Source organism: Xiphophorus couchianus, chromosome 17 (genome assembly GCF_001444195.1).
Source record: "Xiphophorus couchianus chromosome 17, X_couchianus-1.0, whole genome shotgun sequence".
NCBI lineage: Eukaryota > Metazoa > Chordata > Actinopteri > Cyprinodontiformes > Poeciliidae > Xiphophorus > Xiphophorus couchianus.
In genome coordinates this window covers 12,751,399-12,771,659 of record NC_040244.1, presented here as the reverse complement: position 1 = coordinate 12,771,659, position 20,261 = coordinate 12,751,399, and the positions used below count along the sequence as shown (strand labels likewise).

At 39.5% G+C, this 20,261-nt stretch overlaps 1 protein-coding gene across 5 annotated transcripts in view; it reads left to right on the top strand.

The window, feature by feature from the left end:
- The window catches only part of LOC114160960 (protein phosphatase 1H-like), a 148,207-nt gene extending 133,565 nt beyond the window's left edge, over positions 1-14,642 (top strand). For 4 of the 5 annotated variants that reach the window (XM_028043927.1, XM_028043926.1, XM_028043925.1 and 1 more), the window contains 9 exons: positions 2,477-2,663; positions 5,469-5,840; positions 7,551-7,663; positions 7,760-7,844; positions 9,196-9,314; positions 11,433-11,496; positions 12,629-12,736; positions 14,092-14,243; positions 14,347-14,642. In XM_028043927.1, coding sequence (XP_027899728.1) covers positions 2,553-2,663; positions 5,469-5,840; positions 7,551-7,663; positions 7,760-7,844; positions 9,196-9,314; positions 11,433-11,496; positions 12,629-12,736; positions 14,092-14,243; positions 14,347-14,494 — 1,272 coding nt within the window. In that variant the 5' untranslated portion in view covers positions 2,477-2,552 and the 3' untranslated portion in view covers positions 14,495-14,642. Of the gene's footprint in view, positions 1-2,476; positions 2,664-5,468; positions 5,841-7,550; positions 7,664-7,759; positions 7,845-9,195; positions 9,315-11,432; positions 11,497-12,628; positions 12,737-12,904; positions 14,244-14,346 lie in introns of those variants that run through there. The other variant, XM_028043924.1, reaches the window with a different exon arrangement.
- Positions 14,643-20,261: the final 5,619 nt, after the last annotated feature.

Below are 20,261 nucleotides of genomic sequence, written 5' to 3'. Positions count from 1 at the left end.
CAAACAGAGGCACCAGCTGCAGCCTCAGTGCAACACAGCTGAGACAATATACCATCGGCGTATACGGGAAGAGCCATTTTGCACTCAGCGTTTAGACGTGCAAAGTGTGCACAGCAGATAATAGGGTAGAAATCAGAAAGCCTGGTCCATGTTGTTTTGACAGCCAGGCTGAGTCATTGTGCTCAGTTTCTCATATCTGAAGGCTTTTATGCTCTGAGTGACACAACAAATTACTACAATAATTAAAAAGGTTGACAAAACACCAAGAGAGATCTTATTATAGCGCTAAATATTCCATCCATAAGTGCGATAGGCCACCAGTTTTATCAACAGAACGTACTTCAGTGCAGTAGCCACGCCCACTTTAAATTGTTGGCAACATTTTTGATACAGCCACACAAGAAACACAGTGACCATCTTCACCACCAAGTTACACGTCTTTTTAGTCTTTTTTTTTAGTCTTTGCACTCACATCAAACCTGAAACTCCTTTAATTGTGTAAAACTGTTAAACCTCAGAATTAAATTAATTAAGTGATGTTGGTTTCCAAGCCCTCTGCCTCCTGTTATCTCTATTTCTATCTGAAGCTAACAGATCTTTGGGGTTGAGGAGCAGAGATGGACGCCGCCGAGCAGAAAACAGCCCACAGTTTGAGTCTATTAATAGACCTGCCAATTTCACACAATCACACTTTGACAACAGCCTCCAGATACGTCTGTCAGACACACCGGCCTTACTTTTTTCTTTTTTTTCCCCTCTGTTTTCTTGAGTCTAATTAAACTGGCTATTTTGAACTGCTTTTCAACAAGTTTAATGACATTGAGAGGGTAGCTAAAACAAATTTATGCAGGGTGTATGTTAGGAACGCTTTGCAATGCAACAATCAGAAGGACTGTGTTTTTTGTACCTTTCAACTAAATATATATTTTTTATGTCTTGGTGTATAACCTTTTACCTTTTTTCTTACAAGGTTTCCCCCAGCGTATTATAAGCCTGGTGGGCCACCAGGCTTTACTTGTGCCCCCACCAGGCTTAGCATTGCTTATTTAAGTTTGGGGGGTTTTTTATGTTTGCATTTTTTTAAGATTTAATAGTTGGTGTTCCGATATTAATCTTCCAATAACACATAATTATCAAGTGATATTTTCAAATTTCCTGTGAACTTTAAACATTTTTAACTCAAAAACACAAAAAGCCACTGGACGAATGACTGCCCTAGCACCCAACCACCGGGCTTAGCAAGTTTTCTGGGGGAAACCTTGGTAATAGGATTTAGCAGTATATTATTTCTAAAAATATATTTTTAAATTGTGGAAGTAAGAGATAACACATCAGGGCTGCTGCTCCACCATGCAATCCTGGAGTGAATAAGTGTACTTAGTGTAAAGTACGAAGTTTAACTGACTGTGGTAAGTTAACTGATAATAATATTTAGTGTCATGTAACACTATGCAGATGCTCTGTCTGTACCGATGAAGATTCGCTAATATCAACAAGCTAAGTGCCTGAAGTGCCTCCAACAGGAGCGCCCTCTAATCTATGTTCCGAATAATTAAGCTAATGAATATTTAACTACTTTGTTACAGTCAGGCACACAATGTGCTTCATTTCCTCCCATAAAACATATTATTAGATAAGCAAATCATATCTAGTTAAACAAAGTGCATTAAAGTTATACAAAGTATTTGGTTAAAAGCTGACCCAGAAAATCAGGAGGCTGGCCACAGTCACAGTGGCAAATTTTACTGAATGATAAATTGTCCCAGAAATTATTGCAACATTGTTGTTTCAAGACCATTTTCAAGTAATATGTTAATAACAGCACAATAATCAAAGTTTGCCCTCTAACAGATCAATAAACACTACATTTTGTACAGAACATTTAACGCAGAAACTGGAAGATATTTTAAATAATTTAAAGAAAAATAAATGGCCCAACACAATAAACAGAAAGGAAACAAAAACCCAAACATAACAGAAACCATAAATGAAATTGATTAGGAAGTTTGTAAACAAAATTGCCCTTCAAAAAGTATCATCATCAGGATGGAAATTATTGACCTTTTAATTTATCATGCAATTAATTGGCTATTGCGGCAGGCTTAGTCACAGCTGTGTAGTTCCAAATATTAGACATATTAATCTAAGCATGACACACAAATATTTACAGTGCAGGTGAAAATGCATGATTCTGCAGGCCACTTCAGCAGTAGCTATGAGGAAGAGCTTTCTAGTCAGAGCAATAGCACAGACTAACAGTTTGATTTAGATTATAAACAAAAAAACTGGCAGAGGCAGCTGCTTCCGATAAATGTAGCGGTTGTAATTGCTGTGACCTTGCAGTGATCCACAAACAGCCACCTGGGATCTGTGGCGCAAACCTGGGTACTAAAATATGTTCTAAACTCCTTCTGAAAGAGCGGAGGGCGAGCCTCCAGTTAAATATCGCCTGAGAACCTCTACTTTCTTTTTTCAGGGTGATCAATGCTGGTAAGAGCGCGTTGAACGAGGACCAGGCCTGCTGCGAGGTGGTCGTGGCCAGAAGGAGACCGATGAGCTACTGTCCCCCGTCCACGCCCAGCAAGACCCCGACGGCCAAGAGACGCAACTCGCTCCCCAACGGCGAGGCCCTGGGCCTCCGCGTGGAACACATGATGGGCGAGGTAGGAACATGGTTGCAAACCAGAGAACAAGTAGTTCTCTTTCAAAAAAGACAGACAGATACCACTCTAATGTGCTTCCCTTGTTTGATATTATAGGCACTTAACATGACGCCACGTTACTGATATGTAGTGATGCATGAAATGCAGCTTTAATGTGACCTCAAACGAATCTGTAAGCAGAATGACTGAGTTAGCGAGTATTTCAAAGGTGGTTGTGATATTCCTTTGGTAAGGCAAAGAGGAAATTGTGCCTCACTGGGTAACAATCGGTTAATACATTAAAGTGAAAAAAATCACTATCACTTAAATTCTCGAAAGTGTCTTGAAGTTACACTGATTTCATCTAAGTGACACTTTAATATTTTGATCGCTATATGATGCTGGATTGCTCTGCTCTAATCTGTGGGGTTCCACAAGACTCGGTTCTTGGCCCATTATTATTTTCTTTCAAGATTCCTCATCCTGCTTGAATTATTCAATCTTTTTGTGACATTCCTTATCACATCTACGCCGATGATATCCTGTTGTATCTGTTTGTGTCACTTATATCTCCCCGGTCCTATACCAGCTCTGTGTATTTTAGAATTTGTTTCAAAGTTCTTGTATTCGCCTACAAGACTATGAATGGCCAGCCTCCTGATTATCTGGGTCAGCTTTTAACCAAATACTTTGTATAACTTTGACTTGTGTTGCACAGCGCTTTGTGACATTGTCTGTGAAAAGTGCTTTATAAAAATTTGTACTTGCTTCCGGCAATAGATCACCTAAAATGCCACCTATCTGTCGCAACGCAAGACATTCAATCAACTCTTGATCCTGCTAACGATGTTTTGCTAAAATGCTAGGCTGACGTTGACATGTTTACTCTCTGTTCTGATGTGACTTGTTGATAATCCAGTTCTTAACTCATTCCAGTGCAGTTCTAATACCTACAGAAAAAGTTGGTTCTCATGCTTTTGTTTGAACGTCATAAAATTGACAGAGTACTGGAAATCTCTCGCTCACAGACATCCGCTGTAGGGTGTAAAAGTACGCAGAGCGAGTCAGATGACACAAAAATAGTTGCGGTTTTTTGAAAATTGAGCAAAGTGCAACAGTACAGTAAACTCTGATATTCTAAAAAATGTTTTGATCACATAAACGCGTCATCATATTTTAGTCATTACGCTTCAAAGTTTAGTTATGATTTAACCAGCCTAATAGGGGTAGAATGCAGGCGACTGAGTTCATTGACCTTCTCCAGATATTCGGTTAACCGAACTGTGACGAATTAGCAGCGTTTCCTGAATCCCACTTTGTGTTTGTAATAGGAGCAACAGAGACGTAGGAGTCAAGGATTCATCCAAACAGAGATAAAACACAGACATCTACACCCTGCTTCCACCCTGAAATCACAGACAGAAAAAAAAAAAACGGGATTCTGTTCTGTGACGGCCCGATAACACTGAGCAGAAATGATGACGGCTCCTACATGGAGATTTGACCTCACCGGCTCCCTCACTGCTGGAAAGCAGGAGTCATGGCGGGTCTCCTTGCACAGCAACGCCAGCCAGCCAGCGTTAGTCATCGGTTACAACCTCCTCCAACGCTGCTAACGATGACATTATAGGGAGATTAGCAGCCACAGCCCAGAGGAATTCTGCGTAACGTTGCCATTACACAAGCTCACATTTACTGGTATGATTTTGTCCCATTTACCTACAAAAAGTGTGTTGCAAACGTCACTTCACAATCACAGACTGCTTTATATTTCGCTGTGGTTTCAAATGGGGCTGGATTTTGAGGTGGAAGAGAAATGAAGCAATGTTTTCAAAATTTTTTAAAATAAGTCATAAAAATGTTATGATCGTTTATAAATCAATGTTTAGTAGAACCACCCTTTTCGTCACCCTTTTGCAAGAGTTTTGGTGGTATTCTCTTATCAGTTTTGCACATGATCTTGCTACATTTTCTCTGACAGCTCCGTCACCATGGGAAAGTCTACAGCTGCCTTGAAATGAAGGGTGTAATATTTCGATATAACCCTGCTTCAGGAACTATCCTGAGGCTCCCCAGAGTCTGATGTTAGTAAATCTAGGTGTAAAATACAGAAGCAGGCTGCCGGAACAAACAAAAGCAACAGTGAAGGTTGACAAAGTTGTATTTAACCTATCAAATAGTTCAAACCTAAGATCAATTATTACATTTCAATCTTAAATTTAAATCCAAAAGATTTTTAAAAGTCTCAAATTGAACCTACTGAAACTTGCCAAAACCTTGAAAATTGCTCAGGCTGAGTACAGCGGAGGAATGGGCGAAAGGGGCTTAAAGTATTATCACAGTATTTTACAAAACTGTTGCTATAACGATAAACGTGACGATAAGAAGTCTTTATTACGTCTTTGTTAGGTAACTTTGTGAATGTGTGTCACAGCAATTACAGCCCCACAAACACAAATAATTCTCTTGAAAAACGTTCCCATTTGTAATGTATAAATAAGAGTGATTTGTATGAGTACATTTCACAGGGTACCTCTATTTTCAAATTTATTGGTATTTATTGATTGCTTTCATTGAACAAACAGCAGGGAAAATAGCAAAGCTATCCATAATAGGGTCACTTTAGAGGAGTTTGAAACATAATTAACTGGAATTTCTTGTGGCAACAATAACTCAAAATTTCTATGAAATGTAAACAATACAATACGATAAGTGCCCGACCTTTCATATCCTAAATTTTTCCACTACATATCATTATAGCAATGGTGAGTTATATTGTTAGGCTTCCATCGCACAGAGTTTTACATGTCCACGTTTCATCTGCAGGAGAGCGAAGGGCTGGTGTTCCACTACTGGGCTTTGTTCGACGGTCACGCCGGCTCAGGCGCGGCGGTCGTCGCCTCCCGCCTGCTGCAGCACCACATCGCCTGCCAGCTTCAAGCCGTCATAGAGATCCTGCGCAACCTCCATTCGCCGCCCCCCACCATGCTGGGCGAGGAGCCCGACAGCAGCCCCTACCTGCAGGGGAACCCCCCGGGGCCGCACCGCGCCCTGACGCGGGCCGCCTCGCTGCGGGGGGCCGCCGGCGCCCCGAGCTCGCCGAGCAGCACTCCGCCTCCGCCGCGCTTCTACATGGAGAAGAAGGTCCAACACGAGAGCCTGGTGATCGGAGCAATAGAGAACGCCTTCAAGGAGATGGTGCGTGATGGAGGACAAGGCTTTGGAGGCATTCAGGGAACTCAAATGATTAGAAATACGGACTTCAGGTTTTATCACGATATTATCGGCGATAAAAAGCGACGATACAGACTGTTTATTACTGCTGTGATTGCATGGAACAGCAACGATAGCCACACAAACACAAATCACGCTCTAAAAACTCATTTCCATTTATAATTTTGTAACCAGGTTGCTATGTATTGCAGACTTCTGCCCAGGTCCCTCTTGAAAATGAGATCCAGATCTCAATGGGGTTTACCTGGTTAAATAAAGGAAAAATAAAATAAAATAAATGATACTCTTCTGTAGTACACCAGTCACATCAACAGTTGTGATTTGTATCTCTAAAATGCACTGTGGCTGCATTTAATCATATTTTCAAGTTTACTGATATTTATCAAAACAAACAGTTTAGAAAAATAGTAAAAAAAATTATAATCTCTGACAATACAGAGAGTTTTAGGGGTTTTCAGCATCAGTAATTGGACTTTATTGTGACAACACTAAATCAAAACCTTCTAAAAAAATGTATTTAGATGATCAGCGACATGATAAATACTGCTCCCTAACTTAAATTAAAGCTCTTTTTGCAGTTTCGAAAAGAAAATTACGTTGTTTTTTTTTTTTTTGCCAGTTCCTTTGAAGGAGTCTAGATTTACAGTTTTGACCGACACTTCTTTGTCATAGCTTTTTTATTTTTTAAATCAATCTCTGAGCCCTGAACTACGGTGACCTCTCCCTGTTTTCGTTGTCATAGAAAACAGTCAGTGTGTTGACTTTCTCGTGTATCTCCTCTCTTCTTGAGAATGGCCCCTGCAGCTTTTGACATTTCACTATCTGTTTTGTCTTGTGCTATCAAGCGGGAAAATTCACATAAACGTCCCTGGGTTTTGGGAAGAGTTAGCCTCGCTGGAAAATTGCGACCCCAATCTTTATTTGTGACGGTATTCCAAATTATGAGTACGAAGCAAACCCCAAACACGAGATGTCTCATGTTTCCGTTACTGGTGCTGCATCACTCACTCACTTCTCCTTCCATGGAAAAGGGGTTTTTCAGATGTTTCAAATATTTATTTTCTCATTAAAACAACGACTAGCGAGTTCCTTTTTTTAAGACGTTGAGGGATTTTTTTTAAGGCGTTGGGGTGAATTTCTGCTGTGTGTCCACTAGATGGCAGTGGTAGGCTTTGCAAGCTGAGGCTCAGAAAATAAAATCAATGTGAAGCTTCTTTTAAGTTAAACCCCCATTTCTGCTATTCTTACAGTTAAAAGAAGCTCTTATATTTAAAATGGAAACCTTTATAAAATATATTATCTGAATTATTTATGTTGCTGTTGAAGAAAATTACCACTCACATAAATTTGACAATGTTATACAGAGGAGAATGTTTTTCTGTCCTGCAGTCACATGTCAGTTTAGCTCATTTGGTTACATTTAGGGGTTTTTTTAGCAACAAACTCATCTGTTGGATCTATTGTGAAGCGAAAGATGATTCTGGGAACTTTGTGGCAGAAAACCCTTTTGAAATTCCAGGACATTTTGAATCAAATATAAGGTTTATTCTGCCAAAAATAGAAACTTGTTCCCCCCCCTGCTGTCTACATGAGCTTGGGTGGACGTTGGAGACTTTCTGATTGTCTTCTTATGCTGTGTGTCATCAAACCGTCTGCTGGTTTCCTTTTTCTCAGGACGCCCAGCTCGAGAGGGAGAAGCAAGTGTACAGCATCAGCGGCGGATGCACGGCGCTCACCGTGGTTTACCTGCTGGGGAAGTTGTACGTCGGGAACGCAGGCGACAGCAGGTACGTTTCAGACTTGACTGTGAAGTCAAAGCCTCTTTGATGACTGAGAAGCTTCTGTCGTTTCTCATCGCAAAACTTCCACGCCGCGTCCTGCAGGGCCATCATCATTAGAAGCAACGAGATCGTCTCCATGTCGACGGAGTTCACGCCAGAGTCAGAACGCCAGCGACTGCAGTTCCTGGTTGGACAGTTGTGGTTTTTTATACTTGATTCTTCTTTTCAAAACACATGGAATATTTTGTTATACGTGGTAAATTCAGTGTACCTACAACCCGTTAGCGTTTCCACACATTGTCACATTACAAACACAAACTTTTAATGTATTTTATGGGGGAAGTAGTGCATTATTTGTAAAGGGGAAGGAAAAAGTCTTGTATGTTTTCTCCTGAAATTTCCAGATGTTTAGCCCAGATTTTATTTTGGGGCATCAGAATAAATGTATATTAATCCATACTACACTTTTAAGGTTCTTTTTATGTATAAAAAATTCCAAAGCATGATCCTGCCACCACCATATTTCACAGTGGAGTTGGTGAGACCGTCGTTTACTTTTTTAGCACAAGCTTGCAGTGTTAAGTTAAATCAAATGTAACTTGAGCAGAAATAAAATTTTCGGCATATTATGTATACCGTATTTTTCGGACTATACGGCGCATCGGATTATAAGACGCATAAAGCAAAACAAAATGCGGTAGTCGGATAGGTCAGACTTTATTCAAATCATTAACAACAACTGTCAATATTACACAAAAAATACACTCACTTTTTCAATCGTTCATCTTCTACGAATCCATCAAATTCCTCGTCTTCGGTGTCGGAATTTAACAGTTGGGCGATAGCGGCATCAAGCAAGCCCGGATCCCTCTCGTCATCATCCGATTCAGTCTCGTTGCTGTTGCTTGGCTGTTCATTGACGATTGAAGCACCATACGTATCAGGAAAAGTGGTTCCCCACCCCAAAACAATTCTGTCTAGACAGCATAGGAAGCTGACTCCACGAGGTTTCTGACCAGCAGCGATTATGCTTCGACAATCAAGGGGAGTGGCTTCGTCGCTTACCAAAGTCGTAATAAAACATACAGTACACTGTTCATACATAAGGCGCACCGGAATATAAGGCGCATTGCCAATTTCTTTGCAAATATAGGGATTTTATGTGCGCCTTATAGTCCGAAAAATACGGTACATTGATTTTTATTAATTTTGTTTATAATTTTTTTGTGAGCATATCTTTTATGTCTTATGCAACATTCACATTTCCCACTTTGGAAATGAAGGTTCTTGTGTTATATTATTTTTTTCCTAAATTTTATTTAGGGGCATTGGGGGAAATGAAGGTTAAGAAATGCACACCATGCTCTTCAGAAACTTTCAGGAATTTCCTTTGCACTTCTTTTTGTTAGTCTGTCACATAAAGTACTTTGCGGTCGACAAAATGTGGAAAAAGTTTAAACGAGAAAATCTGAGTTGTTTGAAAGTGCGGATGAAGTTTCTCTGCCTGACTCGATGCGTCGTCGTTGTCCGTCCTGCAGGGCTACATGCAGCCGCAGCTGTTGGGGAACGAGTTCACGCATTTGGAGTTCCCCCGCAGGGTTCAGAGGAAGGAGGTGGGCAAGCGGATGCTCTACAGGGACTTCACCATGAACGGATGGTGAGTTTCCTCCGTCGCAGAGCTCTTCCACAAGGCTCTGCAGAGTGCTGCCGTTTTCAAGCTAGCTCCTCTCCGTAATGAGGAGTAAACTCTGAGCATTGCAAGTGTTGCATGTTTGGGCTAAGATTTGCATCACCCCCATAGAACAAGCTGGAGTTCTTTCAGGTCTGGTTGTGACTTTTCTTTTCTTTTTTTTTTTCTTATGCGGTTCCATACGGTCCACGCAGCAGAAGCCAACAGACAGATGACGCGTTTTAAACAAGATGTGTCGTTGTCGAGAGCGGGATTGTGCTCAGGGATTATTTTAAAGACTAGGAAGACAACTCAGAGTGTGACGAGAGGCTGAACGAGAAGGGGTGGGAGGACTGCTGATGCTGGTGTTTCACACTTTCTTGCTTAAAGGCACAAAAAAAGAAAGACAGACAGAATCTGCTGCTCTGAGCGCGGGGAGGTCATGAAAAGTTCACCGCTTGCGTCGAAGAAAGATTAATGGCCAGACAGAAGCACAGTCTGACAGAGAGCGGCAACTCTGGGTGGATGTGAAGCCGTTTGAAGTTATTAATGTTTTCCTCTGACTTTTGGTGCCAAATCTGATCTCATTGGTTGAAGCACATCAGCAAGCGGCTATGAGGTTTTTGAAGCCGACATCAAAGTATTAAATCTGTTTTTTCAGACTTGCTCTTTGAATTTGTGCTTTGAACGCTTCATACTCTCCCAGCCTCTTGTTCTCAGTATTGTCTTTTTCTGCAAACAAAGGTGTTTTTTTAAAGGGAAACTGAATTAAGTGTTATTTGTATTCATTTGACCAAATTCCTCTGACCTTTGTTGTAGTTGTTGACAATCTGACCAAAAAAAGCAAGCCTAATATAACAATCTATTCATTTTTTGTATAAAATGAGGATGGGAAATATCATTAGCAGCATATTTGCACTAACGAAAATAAAAGTTGTTGTGAAGCATATTTAATAATTGCGAAATGTTTGTTTTCTGTATGCAGGAATTAATTTATGGTCAAAAAAGCTGGAATAATATATATATATATATATAGTAATTTTGTTGCTGTCAGGAAAAAATTGTAGTAAAACTTTTTATACATACCTTTCTCTAGGAGACCTATAGTTTATATTCTTTTTCCAAGTACCTCATCTAAACATAGAAGTCTAAATAAACGTCTAAAGTGATGTATTAAGTGAGCTAATCGGTCTTTGTTTAGGCTAAATTGGACAAAATTGACAGATTTTAAAGTCACATTTTCAACACATTTTGGTTCATTTTCAATTCAAAAAGGTGTTGAAAATGAACATATTTAAAAAAAAAGAGGACTGATGAACTTGAAATGGCGTGTAAAAAAGGTGTGTTGTGGTCAGACAGCTACGGGTTAGCTTTGGGCTAGCATGAAAAGCTTCAAATGCTACTTTTTCCTTTAAATTTTCAGCTAGCATTTATACATGCATAAAATATTTTTGTTCTGTTTTTGGTCTTTACCCATTTGATCAATAAATGTCCCTTTTGTTGTAAAATAGTCACTAGTTTTAAATGTTTGTGTTGCTAATTTTTGGTTAGCTCCTATTTAAAAGACTAGTCATAGCAGAAATGCTATATTGTAAATACTATTCCTTGACGCTATTAGCTCTTTTTTATTAGCTTGAAAACAAAACAAAAAAAGCTGTGTCTATTTTTTTGTTGAATACTTTACGTTCACCATAAACTTTAACTTCATTAAATGACTCTGTCATCTGTTTAAAGTACTGCTGTTCCTGACATGTTGCTAATATTGTTGAAGCTGACCTCATTTGTTTGATGCTAATTTTTAGTCAATCATCTTACTTCATTTTTATAAGTTAGCTATGTGTCTCCATCATTATATTTGTAGCATAACTTGTCATAACTTAGCTATGCCAACTTACATTAATTTATAACCAACATATCAATTAGTCTCAAATGTTTATCAGAATTCTACTTGTCTGAAAACGCATTGATTTCAGACAACATAAGTCATCCTTTTTATCTTTGCCTTTAGATTAATTCAAATTTGAACCATATTGTATTTGTTGACCTTCCATTAATGAAGGATGGCAGGTTATGCTTCACTTAAAAGTCTTTTTTATTATCTTCAAGGGCCTACAAGACTGTTGAGGATGAAGATCTCAAGTTTCCTCTTATTTACGGCGAAGGCAAAAAGGTAACTGGTTCTTTAGCCTTTATGTTTTTATGACCAACATGCACAAAGTAGTAATAATTGTTAGGTGGAGGCAAAATTCTCTACCGAGTTCCTCCTTTTTTAATAAATAGAAATCTGGAAAGTGTGGCATGCCTACCACTCACTCACTGACTCTGCTTTTAAACACCGGCCAAGTAGCATTGCAACCGGATATGTCAGCTTTTCCAATTGCGTTTTTTCTTGAATATTTTAGATGCAGATCTGTAAAAAAGAAAAAAAAAAAAGACTATTTTTGCACATTTATGCATTTCAGTAACTCCATCACATTACATAGATTAATTAGACAAAGAGGGACAGTCTAACAACTTTACTTCTCTTAGTCACAATGATTTTCTGCCAACACCTAATGAAAACAAATCATTTAACATTGGTATATTACATCAGGCCAGTTAAAAATATATTTTTAAAAACTTGGGCTGTTTAATAGCTGCTAAAAGTCTGTTATTGTCAAAACATTTAGTCTGACAAACTCATCAGCAGATGTATTCTAATTTACTACATATTTACTATAGTAATTTCCACACATTTTATCACTCTTAAATAATTTTAACCAGGTATGAATCAACAAGCATAGTAGGGTTCAGGTTAAGAAAATATTATCTAGTTTGATTTGAAATTTAGAGAAATTGGGGTAATTATGTAAACAGGCATCAGATGATCCAAACTTGATCATACAAGATTTTTCTTTTTCTCAAACAGAGTTGATTCATATTCAAAAATTGTACAATTTTCCATCTTGGAAAGTTCTGTCCACTTAATTCATGAACCTAAGGCTGCATTTCAGAACTTTTGACGCAGGAAGAGGTTTTAACGGCGAGTTTTAGACGGCGCAGTCTGCAGCCAGACATGAACTCAGTCACCTCTCCAGTGCAAACATTGCATGAACCAGTTTGCCTCATTTCCAATGAAAGCTGCTATTTTCAAAAGAAGATGTCAGCACATCATAGAGGAGTCGATCCAGGGCTTCAGAAGCAGATATTAGACTTGCACATATTTTAGTTTTCATATTTAAATGCCCGGAGCTTTCACATTTCACATGATTGGCAGAAATCTGGGCGCCTAAAGTCAATCATTCACGTGTTTTGTTTATCAGGCGCGGGTCCTGGCAACCATCGGAGTGACCCGGGGGCTCGGTGACCACGACCTCAAAGTTCACGACTCCAACATTTACATCAAGCCGTTCCTGTCCTGTATTCCTGAGGTCAGAGCAAACACCCCTCTGTTATTTAACTCCAAAAGAGAAAAAGGAGGAAAGGAAGATTTCTGAGAAGCTGAATCTGCTTCCAGAGATCAGTCCTCGCCGGTCCATACTGCTCTGCTCCAGTTGCTCGTGCAGAGTTGTGTATTTATTTTATGTCTCGCCGTACAGGAGGCACGACGTCCTCCTCTATATGCACCGCTCTCATCACGCTGCTTCTCTGCCGCCGGAGAACTTGAACTCACCTGTCTGAACCGTCTGGCGCTGGATTCAAAGCGCTTTCATCTCCCGAAGTAGTTCATCTTATTGAGTTTTCTTTTTCCCTCTCTTGAGCTCTGCGCTTGATCTTTAATTCATTATCACCAGGGTTCACGGCGGGTTCACGTCAAACCTCCTGCCTCCTCCTGCACTCTCTAACGCGGCGCTCAGCGGAGCCTCCTGTGTGTTGTTTGTATCGGGATGCTATGATAACGCCGTTCAATTCCTTAAGTCATGGAAGCATCCAGAACAAAGCGGCGTGTGGAGGACCGGGCACTTTGGAAACACACAGGGAGTTAGTTTGTATAAGAAACAAGATAAAAGCAAACAACAACAAAAAAAAAACATTTTGGTGATACAATTTGCTAGTTTTTGGCACGAGTTTAGAACATCTCACTTTTATCTTCCACTGATTGATCTGTCTTTTCTTTTCTTCAATCCATCCTCCCTCCCTTGGATTATTCCTTCCTTCTCTTTCTTGTATCCTTCCTTATGTAATTCCTTCTTCCCGTCTGTGTTTCCTTCATATCTTTCTCATTATCTTTTTGCACCTTTTAATTTGTTAATCGTCCTCATTTTTGGTGTCTTTATTTCCCCGCCTCCCCTTCCACAGTTAATTTCTTGTTTCCTTCCTTATTTCCTTCTGTCCTTTGTGTCTTTTTTTATCTTCCTTCTCCCCTTAATTTCTCATTTAATTTCTTGTGTCCTTCTGTCCATCCGTTCTTGCATTTTTCCTCTGGGTATGGGGTTTATGTAAAGTTTGCTCTCTACACAAATTCCTTTAAGTTATATATTACCTTTTTCACGAAAAGGACTCTGTAACAAATGCGTGGGAGCCCTGTTTTTATATCTTTGGGGGAACAGTAGGCCATTAATTACATATTAAAAATTCTTGGACAACTCGTTTGATTTAAAACGTGGCTTTCAAGTTACAATCTCACAAAAAACAACATCGCTTTAACTCGATTTATTTGACGGGAACCGTCGGGGATGCGGACGGTGGCAGAAGTGAGTGAGTCTTCCAGCGTCTAAATTACTTCGATAAAAATCCAAAATCATTCGAAGACATGGACTCACCAAAGACGTGCGGTGTTCCACAGGTGAAGGTGTACAACCTGACGCAGCACGAACACGGGACCGACGACGTCATGGTGATGGGAACCGACGGCCTCTGGGACGTCCTGACCAATGAGGAGGTAACCGAAGCCGTCAGCACTTTCCTGTCCAACTGCGACCCCGACGACCTGCACAGGTGAGGATTCCCGCTTTCCTCCGCGTGGTTTCGGCTTTTACCTTTTCCTCTCTGCCCACTTCTCCCATGCGGAAATGAGTCCGAACGGTAATTCTGCTCGTAGGTACACGATGGCGGCGCAAGACCTGGTGATGCGAGCGCGGGGCGTGCTGAGAGACAGAGGCTGGAGGATCACCAACGAGCGGCTGGGCTCCGGAGACGACATCTCCGTCTTCATCATCCCCTTGATGTATGGCAACCGGCAGCCCTGACCCGGTCCCCGCAGGGCGGCCCGTAAACATGAACGAACCGGATCGATAAGTCCCGAACACTGAAAACTCCTTCTGATTACCTATTTTATTTATTTCCCTTTTAAAGAAAAAAAAAAGGAGAAAAAAAATGAAGGAGAAAAAAAAAACATAAACATACTCTGCCGGTGCTTCGTTTCTCAGAATCGGTTTAAAATTGAAGAAACTGATGTTTGAAGGTTTTAAAAGGCGGCGATGCAAACGACTACATCCGGACTATGTGAAATAAGGGAATAGGGGAAGAAAAACTTCTTTCTTGTCCTACTTTTCTCGCCCTTTCTTTCTCTTCCGTCCTGTTTGGCCGATCTTATTTCAAGAATCATGCCACCGTCGTCTGAACTTGGACCCGGCTGACAGGTCGGCTGCTTTTTTTTTTTCTTTTTCTCTCCGTTTTGCCACAATGTGGCATTTGAAGGCTCAGTTGCTGATGAACGGCGTCCTGGGACGAACGGCGTACTGGGACAAACGGCGTACTGGGACGAACGGCGTCCTGGGACGAACGGCGTACTGGGACAAACGGCGTACTGGGACAAACGGCGTCCTGGGACGAACGGCGTCCTGGGACGAACGGCGTACTGGGACGAACGGCGTACTGGGACGAACGGCGTACTGGGACGAACGGCGTCCTGGGACGAACGGCGTACTGGGACGAACGGCGTACTGGGACAAACGGCGTCCTGGGACGAACGGCGTCCTGGGACGAACGGCGTCCTGGGACAAACGGCGCGATCGTTGAAGGCAACCTGGTTGAAGATAAAACCTCCTGAACCAACATTTGGAACATTATGTGCTAAAGTTGGTTCTAAAGTTTACACTGCTGGGCTCATATAAAGTTTGGTTAGTATTTAATTTGTCTACGGTTTTATCTTTTCACTGTGTTGCGCACTATCTGACATGAGTTAATGTTCTTTAACAATGCACTTTTTACAAAAAAAATCATATTTCTTATTTGCTTTTCATCGCTTTGTTAAAGTATCCCAAGCACTTTAAGCTTTTTCCCATTTTCTCATGTTGCAACAACAAACTTCTCTGCATTTGGATGGGCTTTTATTTAACAGACCAACACAAAGTCGTTGTTTGTTACAATGATGCTGCCACCACCATGTTTTACCATGGGAATGGTGTGTTTAGGGTGAGGGGGGAAAAAGAAGTAAAATTTAGCTGTGGTTTCTGTACTAGATTTGAGTCTGGACTTGGATTGAGCCTTTCAATAGGAAACATTTCCATGTCCCCTGTGGATTAAAGCATCCCCACAGCATCATGCTGCCACTACTATGTTTCGCCATGGCATGCATTTGTACTCTTCCATCCTTTTACTATTTGTAAGCTTCCATCTTCAGCTCCTTTTTAGTACAAAATTAACCAAAACAATGTATGAATACTTTTGATCCAAAATCAGAGTCTTGCAAAAAAACTTTTTTTTTTTAACCTGAACTGTTACTCCTCATTTTTTGTATTTTTCCTTCCCAAGCGTCGGATTTTCTTGTTACCTTTCAAAGTGATTTAGGACTGAAGCTTTCCATGCTTCCTAAGAGTCTTTCAAAGATTTTTTGATTTTTGTTGGTCGGCTATTCAATCATTATCGGTCCGATGCCTGATCTATTTATACGTACCACGTTTTTGGTTCTGTCCGATTAAGCCAGTGAACATTGAGCTTTTTAGCATGCTAGAATGATTCAGAGTTCGCTTGTATAGAAAAAGCTCAAAAGAAATCCCATGAATCACTGGTTAAAAACATGCTAATTAAAACTTTAGGCAAGTTTTAATTTTATGACTACAAAAACTACAAAGAGTGAAGTTTTTGTACATTTCAAAATCCGTCATACAAATGCACTTTTTTGTTCCGTGCCAATCTAAGCCATCCAAAAGTCGTCGCATCGAATTTCCATCGGTATATAAATCCCTACAAAGACTCAATGTTGGACTGAATGACTTGTGTGCCAGTGTAGTTGCATTCAAGAGCCAAGATATGAAAAGCGAGGAGGAAAATATTCCCTGCAGCAGATAGAATGTAATAAATAACTGAACCTAAATTATAATCATTCTTAAAATACGTAAAAGCTTTTTTTCCCCTGTTTTGTTCTGTTTTATGTTTTCAGAAGCTTTAGGTCGACACTAACTGCCTCGGCTGAAAGTATCTCGATGTGTGGATGTAGTTTTAGTATATGCAGTAATTTATATTAGGCCTGGGATGAGCGACGGTGCAATGGTTTAATTTTGCTGTTTCTTTTTTATGGGCTTTTTATTTATGTAATGTATCTCGTAATTTCTGTTGTGAATGTCCGAACAAGATGTTTATAAGACCGTTGGATTTCCTAGCTTTGGAAGCATCCAGAAATTTCTTGCAAAAGCTACAGGATGACATAAAAAATTGCTTATGGATTTGTGCAATCCTAATATAGACAATTTTTGCATGCTTGTGTCAGTTTGAGTTTATTTACTGGGCTTTAAAAGGAGAACTGAGTCTAAAGAGTGTAGTCGGAGATAAGAGAAGCATCCATTAGCAAAAAAAAAAGATAATTGCTAAGTTTTAAAATGAGCTTATTTTTCAAAAAAAATGAGAAAAATGTTTTTTAAACAGTTAAATAAACTTCAAATGAATAACCATTCTAAGAAAAAAATAAAAATTGTTGAATAAATCTGAATGTTAGAGCGCATCTGCAGAGAATAAAACATATGAAAGCAATAAGGCTATGAAGCTGATAGCATTAGCAGCTAAAAGATAAGGAGTTAAAAAAAGGCCTTTTTGATGGATTTTTGTTAAATCGTTGATGGTTACCCTGCTGAAGCTAAAGCATCGATATACGCTAAATAAGTACTATTGTTTCTCATCGTCATTAAACAGAACTTTTGACTAAAATGTCAACAAGCAGACGTTTCTCTTGATGTAGCTTAGATCAGCTATTTTAACTTAGTTTTGCCCTGAGATCGGGGAAGGTTGCAACCTTGAAATAAACTTTTTCGTCCTGTTCCTCATCTGTTAAAAAGTGTAATGATACAAGGTGTAATATTGCCTCTAAATATTGTAGCAGAATAACACTGTTTAGTTTCTTATTTAGATAAATAATGTATAACCCTTGGAGCGAGAAAGGGTAAATAAACAACAAATAATACTGAGCTTATTTGAAATGCATTAAAATGTTAGATTTTAGATCCAAAGTGTATTTTCAAAATTGAATTATCTCCAAAAATGTATTGTAAAACCTACAACTATAAAGAAAGTTTCAGCAAGCTGCTACTTAGCTCAGTGTAGCTTAGCTTAGCTCATTTTAGCTAATTAACCATAGTTTGGGCCTAAGATTAAGATGAGGCTAAGCCAAACTCTTTATAGTCTTTGAAATGAACAGAACTTTAAACTCAGAAGTGTATTTTCAAAGTTGTATTGTGTCTGAACAATAAACTGAAAACATTATCACCATAAAACAATCAGATGCTTAGCTTAAAATGTCTTAGCATAGCTTATTTTAGCTCATTCAACTTCGTTAAGACTTAAGATTTGGGTAAATCAAAATTAAACTATTTATTGATGTCTGAAATACACTAAAGGTTTATTTAATTTCTTATGAATGCACTTACTACCAACAGTTCATACTCCTTCTGCTGTCAGATATTTGTTCCTCTGAAGTTAACCATCGTGGACATTTTTTCCCCAACATAACTGAAACCATCTGCATTACATCAGAGCAGCAGCTGTTTTTCTTATTTCCTGCAGATGATGTGGTGCTGTGCTCCTCTTGTACCTTCCGTTGAAGAAAATCTCATTTGCTAATTAATGACGTGTTTGTATTACATCCCGAGTCATCCGAACGTGATTGAGACCCTTTCTTAGAAGAATGTGAAGTACGATTTATTTGTCATCACCCAACTTTTGCACATCGGCTCAGGTTCAGCCATGATTTACCTACGTTTGGTTTTCTGAATGCAGTCGTTCACGACTAGCTGTACATGAAGTCTTTAATCCAGTACCATCTACCTGATTGTTGTCGTTTTTACTGTACTATAATCGCTGTTCTGTATTTTCCTACGTGACACTACCAGGTTAGGAAACTTGTGAAGCTGAGGGGGATTTTTTTTTGTAGCAAAGATCAACTTTGAGGCCTAGTTGGGGGTTGTTGTTAGCTAACTATCATGCTACCCTTTCTTCAATGTGAATGTGAGATGTGATTTTATAAAGGAACACGACCTCATCGAGTGATAAACTACTATTTTGATGTCTCCTCGCACAAGCTTGACGTCGGAAGGAGACAAGCAATGTTTACCTTCAGTGTTTCTTACCCAGGAATCAAAAAAAAAAAGACAATAAAGATCCATGTCAAAAAATACAATTCGTCTCATTCAGATAATTGAATACTAAAAGCTACTAATCAGAATGAGTTGCTAAAATCTGTCCTGCTTTCAGCTGCAGGCAGTCTCAGAAAGAACAAGCACAAAGGAGGTGCAGTACATTACTGATGCAGTTTATGCTATAGATTTATCTGCTGCTAGCTAGTGTTTAGAGGTGCTAGCTTGAGGAACAATATTCAAAATGTTTGACCCAAGCTTTACAGTTTGAAGGTAATTTCAGGAAAGGTATGTAAACATCTGAATTTGAAAGGGGGAAACTAATCTCTGTGCCAGTAATCTGGCATTTAGCTTCTCCAGTGCACGGGGAAGATCCACTTAAAATGTCATCTCCCCGTTAAAGTGATTGGAAAGATGGCGGAGCGGCGTTGTTGGTTCAGTTCCAGCTTCCTCCTCCTCTGAAAGTGCAATTCAGTAAATGTGACTCCAGCGTAAAGCACGTCGAGTTAATATCACAAGAAATTACGTTCATTTACAATTCAGGCCTCTGCAGAAGAACACTCTGAACTACCATGTAGAGCTTTTAAAGATTAAAGTTTAAAAGTGATTCTCTTAACTTCAATCACAAGAGGAATGTGTGCGTTTGACCACAAACTTCTCTACTGCAGTTGACTTTATCCATGCAAAACTAGTTATTTTAGGTCTGTCTTAAGTCATCGAGCAGGTGTCAAATAAAGAGCGGGGTAAACATAAAAGTACTCTTTGAAAACTTGTTCATAAATTGTGTTACTCAAAACTTTGTTTATTAATTTCAGACAGTTCAAATATGCTTTTCCAGAAGGGGCCTAACACTGCTAAGCTGGATTTCACTTTATACTGTTATAAAGGCAAGTAGCTGACCAAACACATGCATGATTACATTGAACAAATTCATAACAGCAGGTTGGAAAATGCTGAAAAAATAGAAAAGGAAAGATAATCAAACAAACAAAAAACACTATTGACATTTTTTTATGTCCATCACAGGTAAAGTGTAAAAACCCTTTTGGTGTAGTTCTTATTCTAATCTCTCCACACCAACTTGTTGGTTCCCCACTATTTCAGAAGGTGCAAAAATACAAGTTCATTTTTCTGTTTTAACATTTGGATATTTTTTTTTAATATTACTATTTATTATTAGGACCAAAACTCAAAGAAAATAACTACTAAGGGAAATTAGTGCAAGTTTTACACCAGTTAACCGAGAATGGCGCTTCTGTACCCCGCCATAATCACATATTTATCTTTTAAAAAACCCGAGTTCAGATTGTAGTTCAAATAAGTCTCCAGTCTTCTCTGCAGCGAGTCACCGGCGCCGGCAAGGCAGTAGATTGCGCAGTCATCTCCATGTGGGGCAGCACGTCGCCCCGGCCAACAGCACAAACTACTACCTCAACCTGCGCCAGTTTTA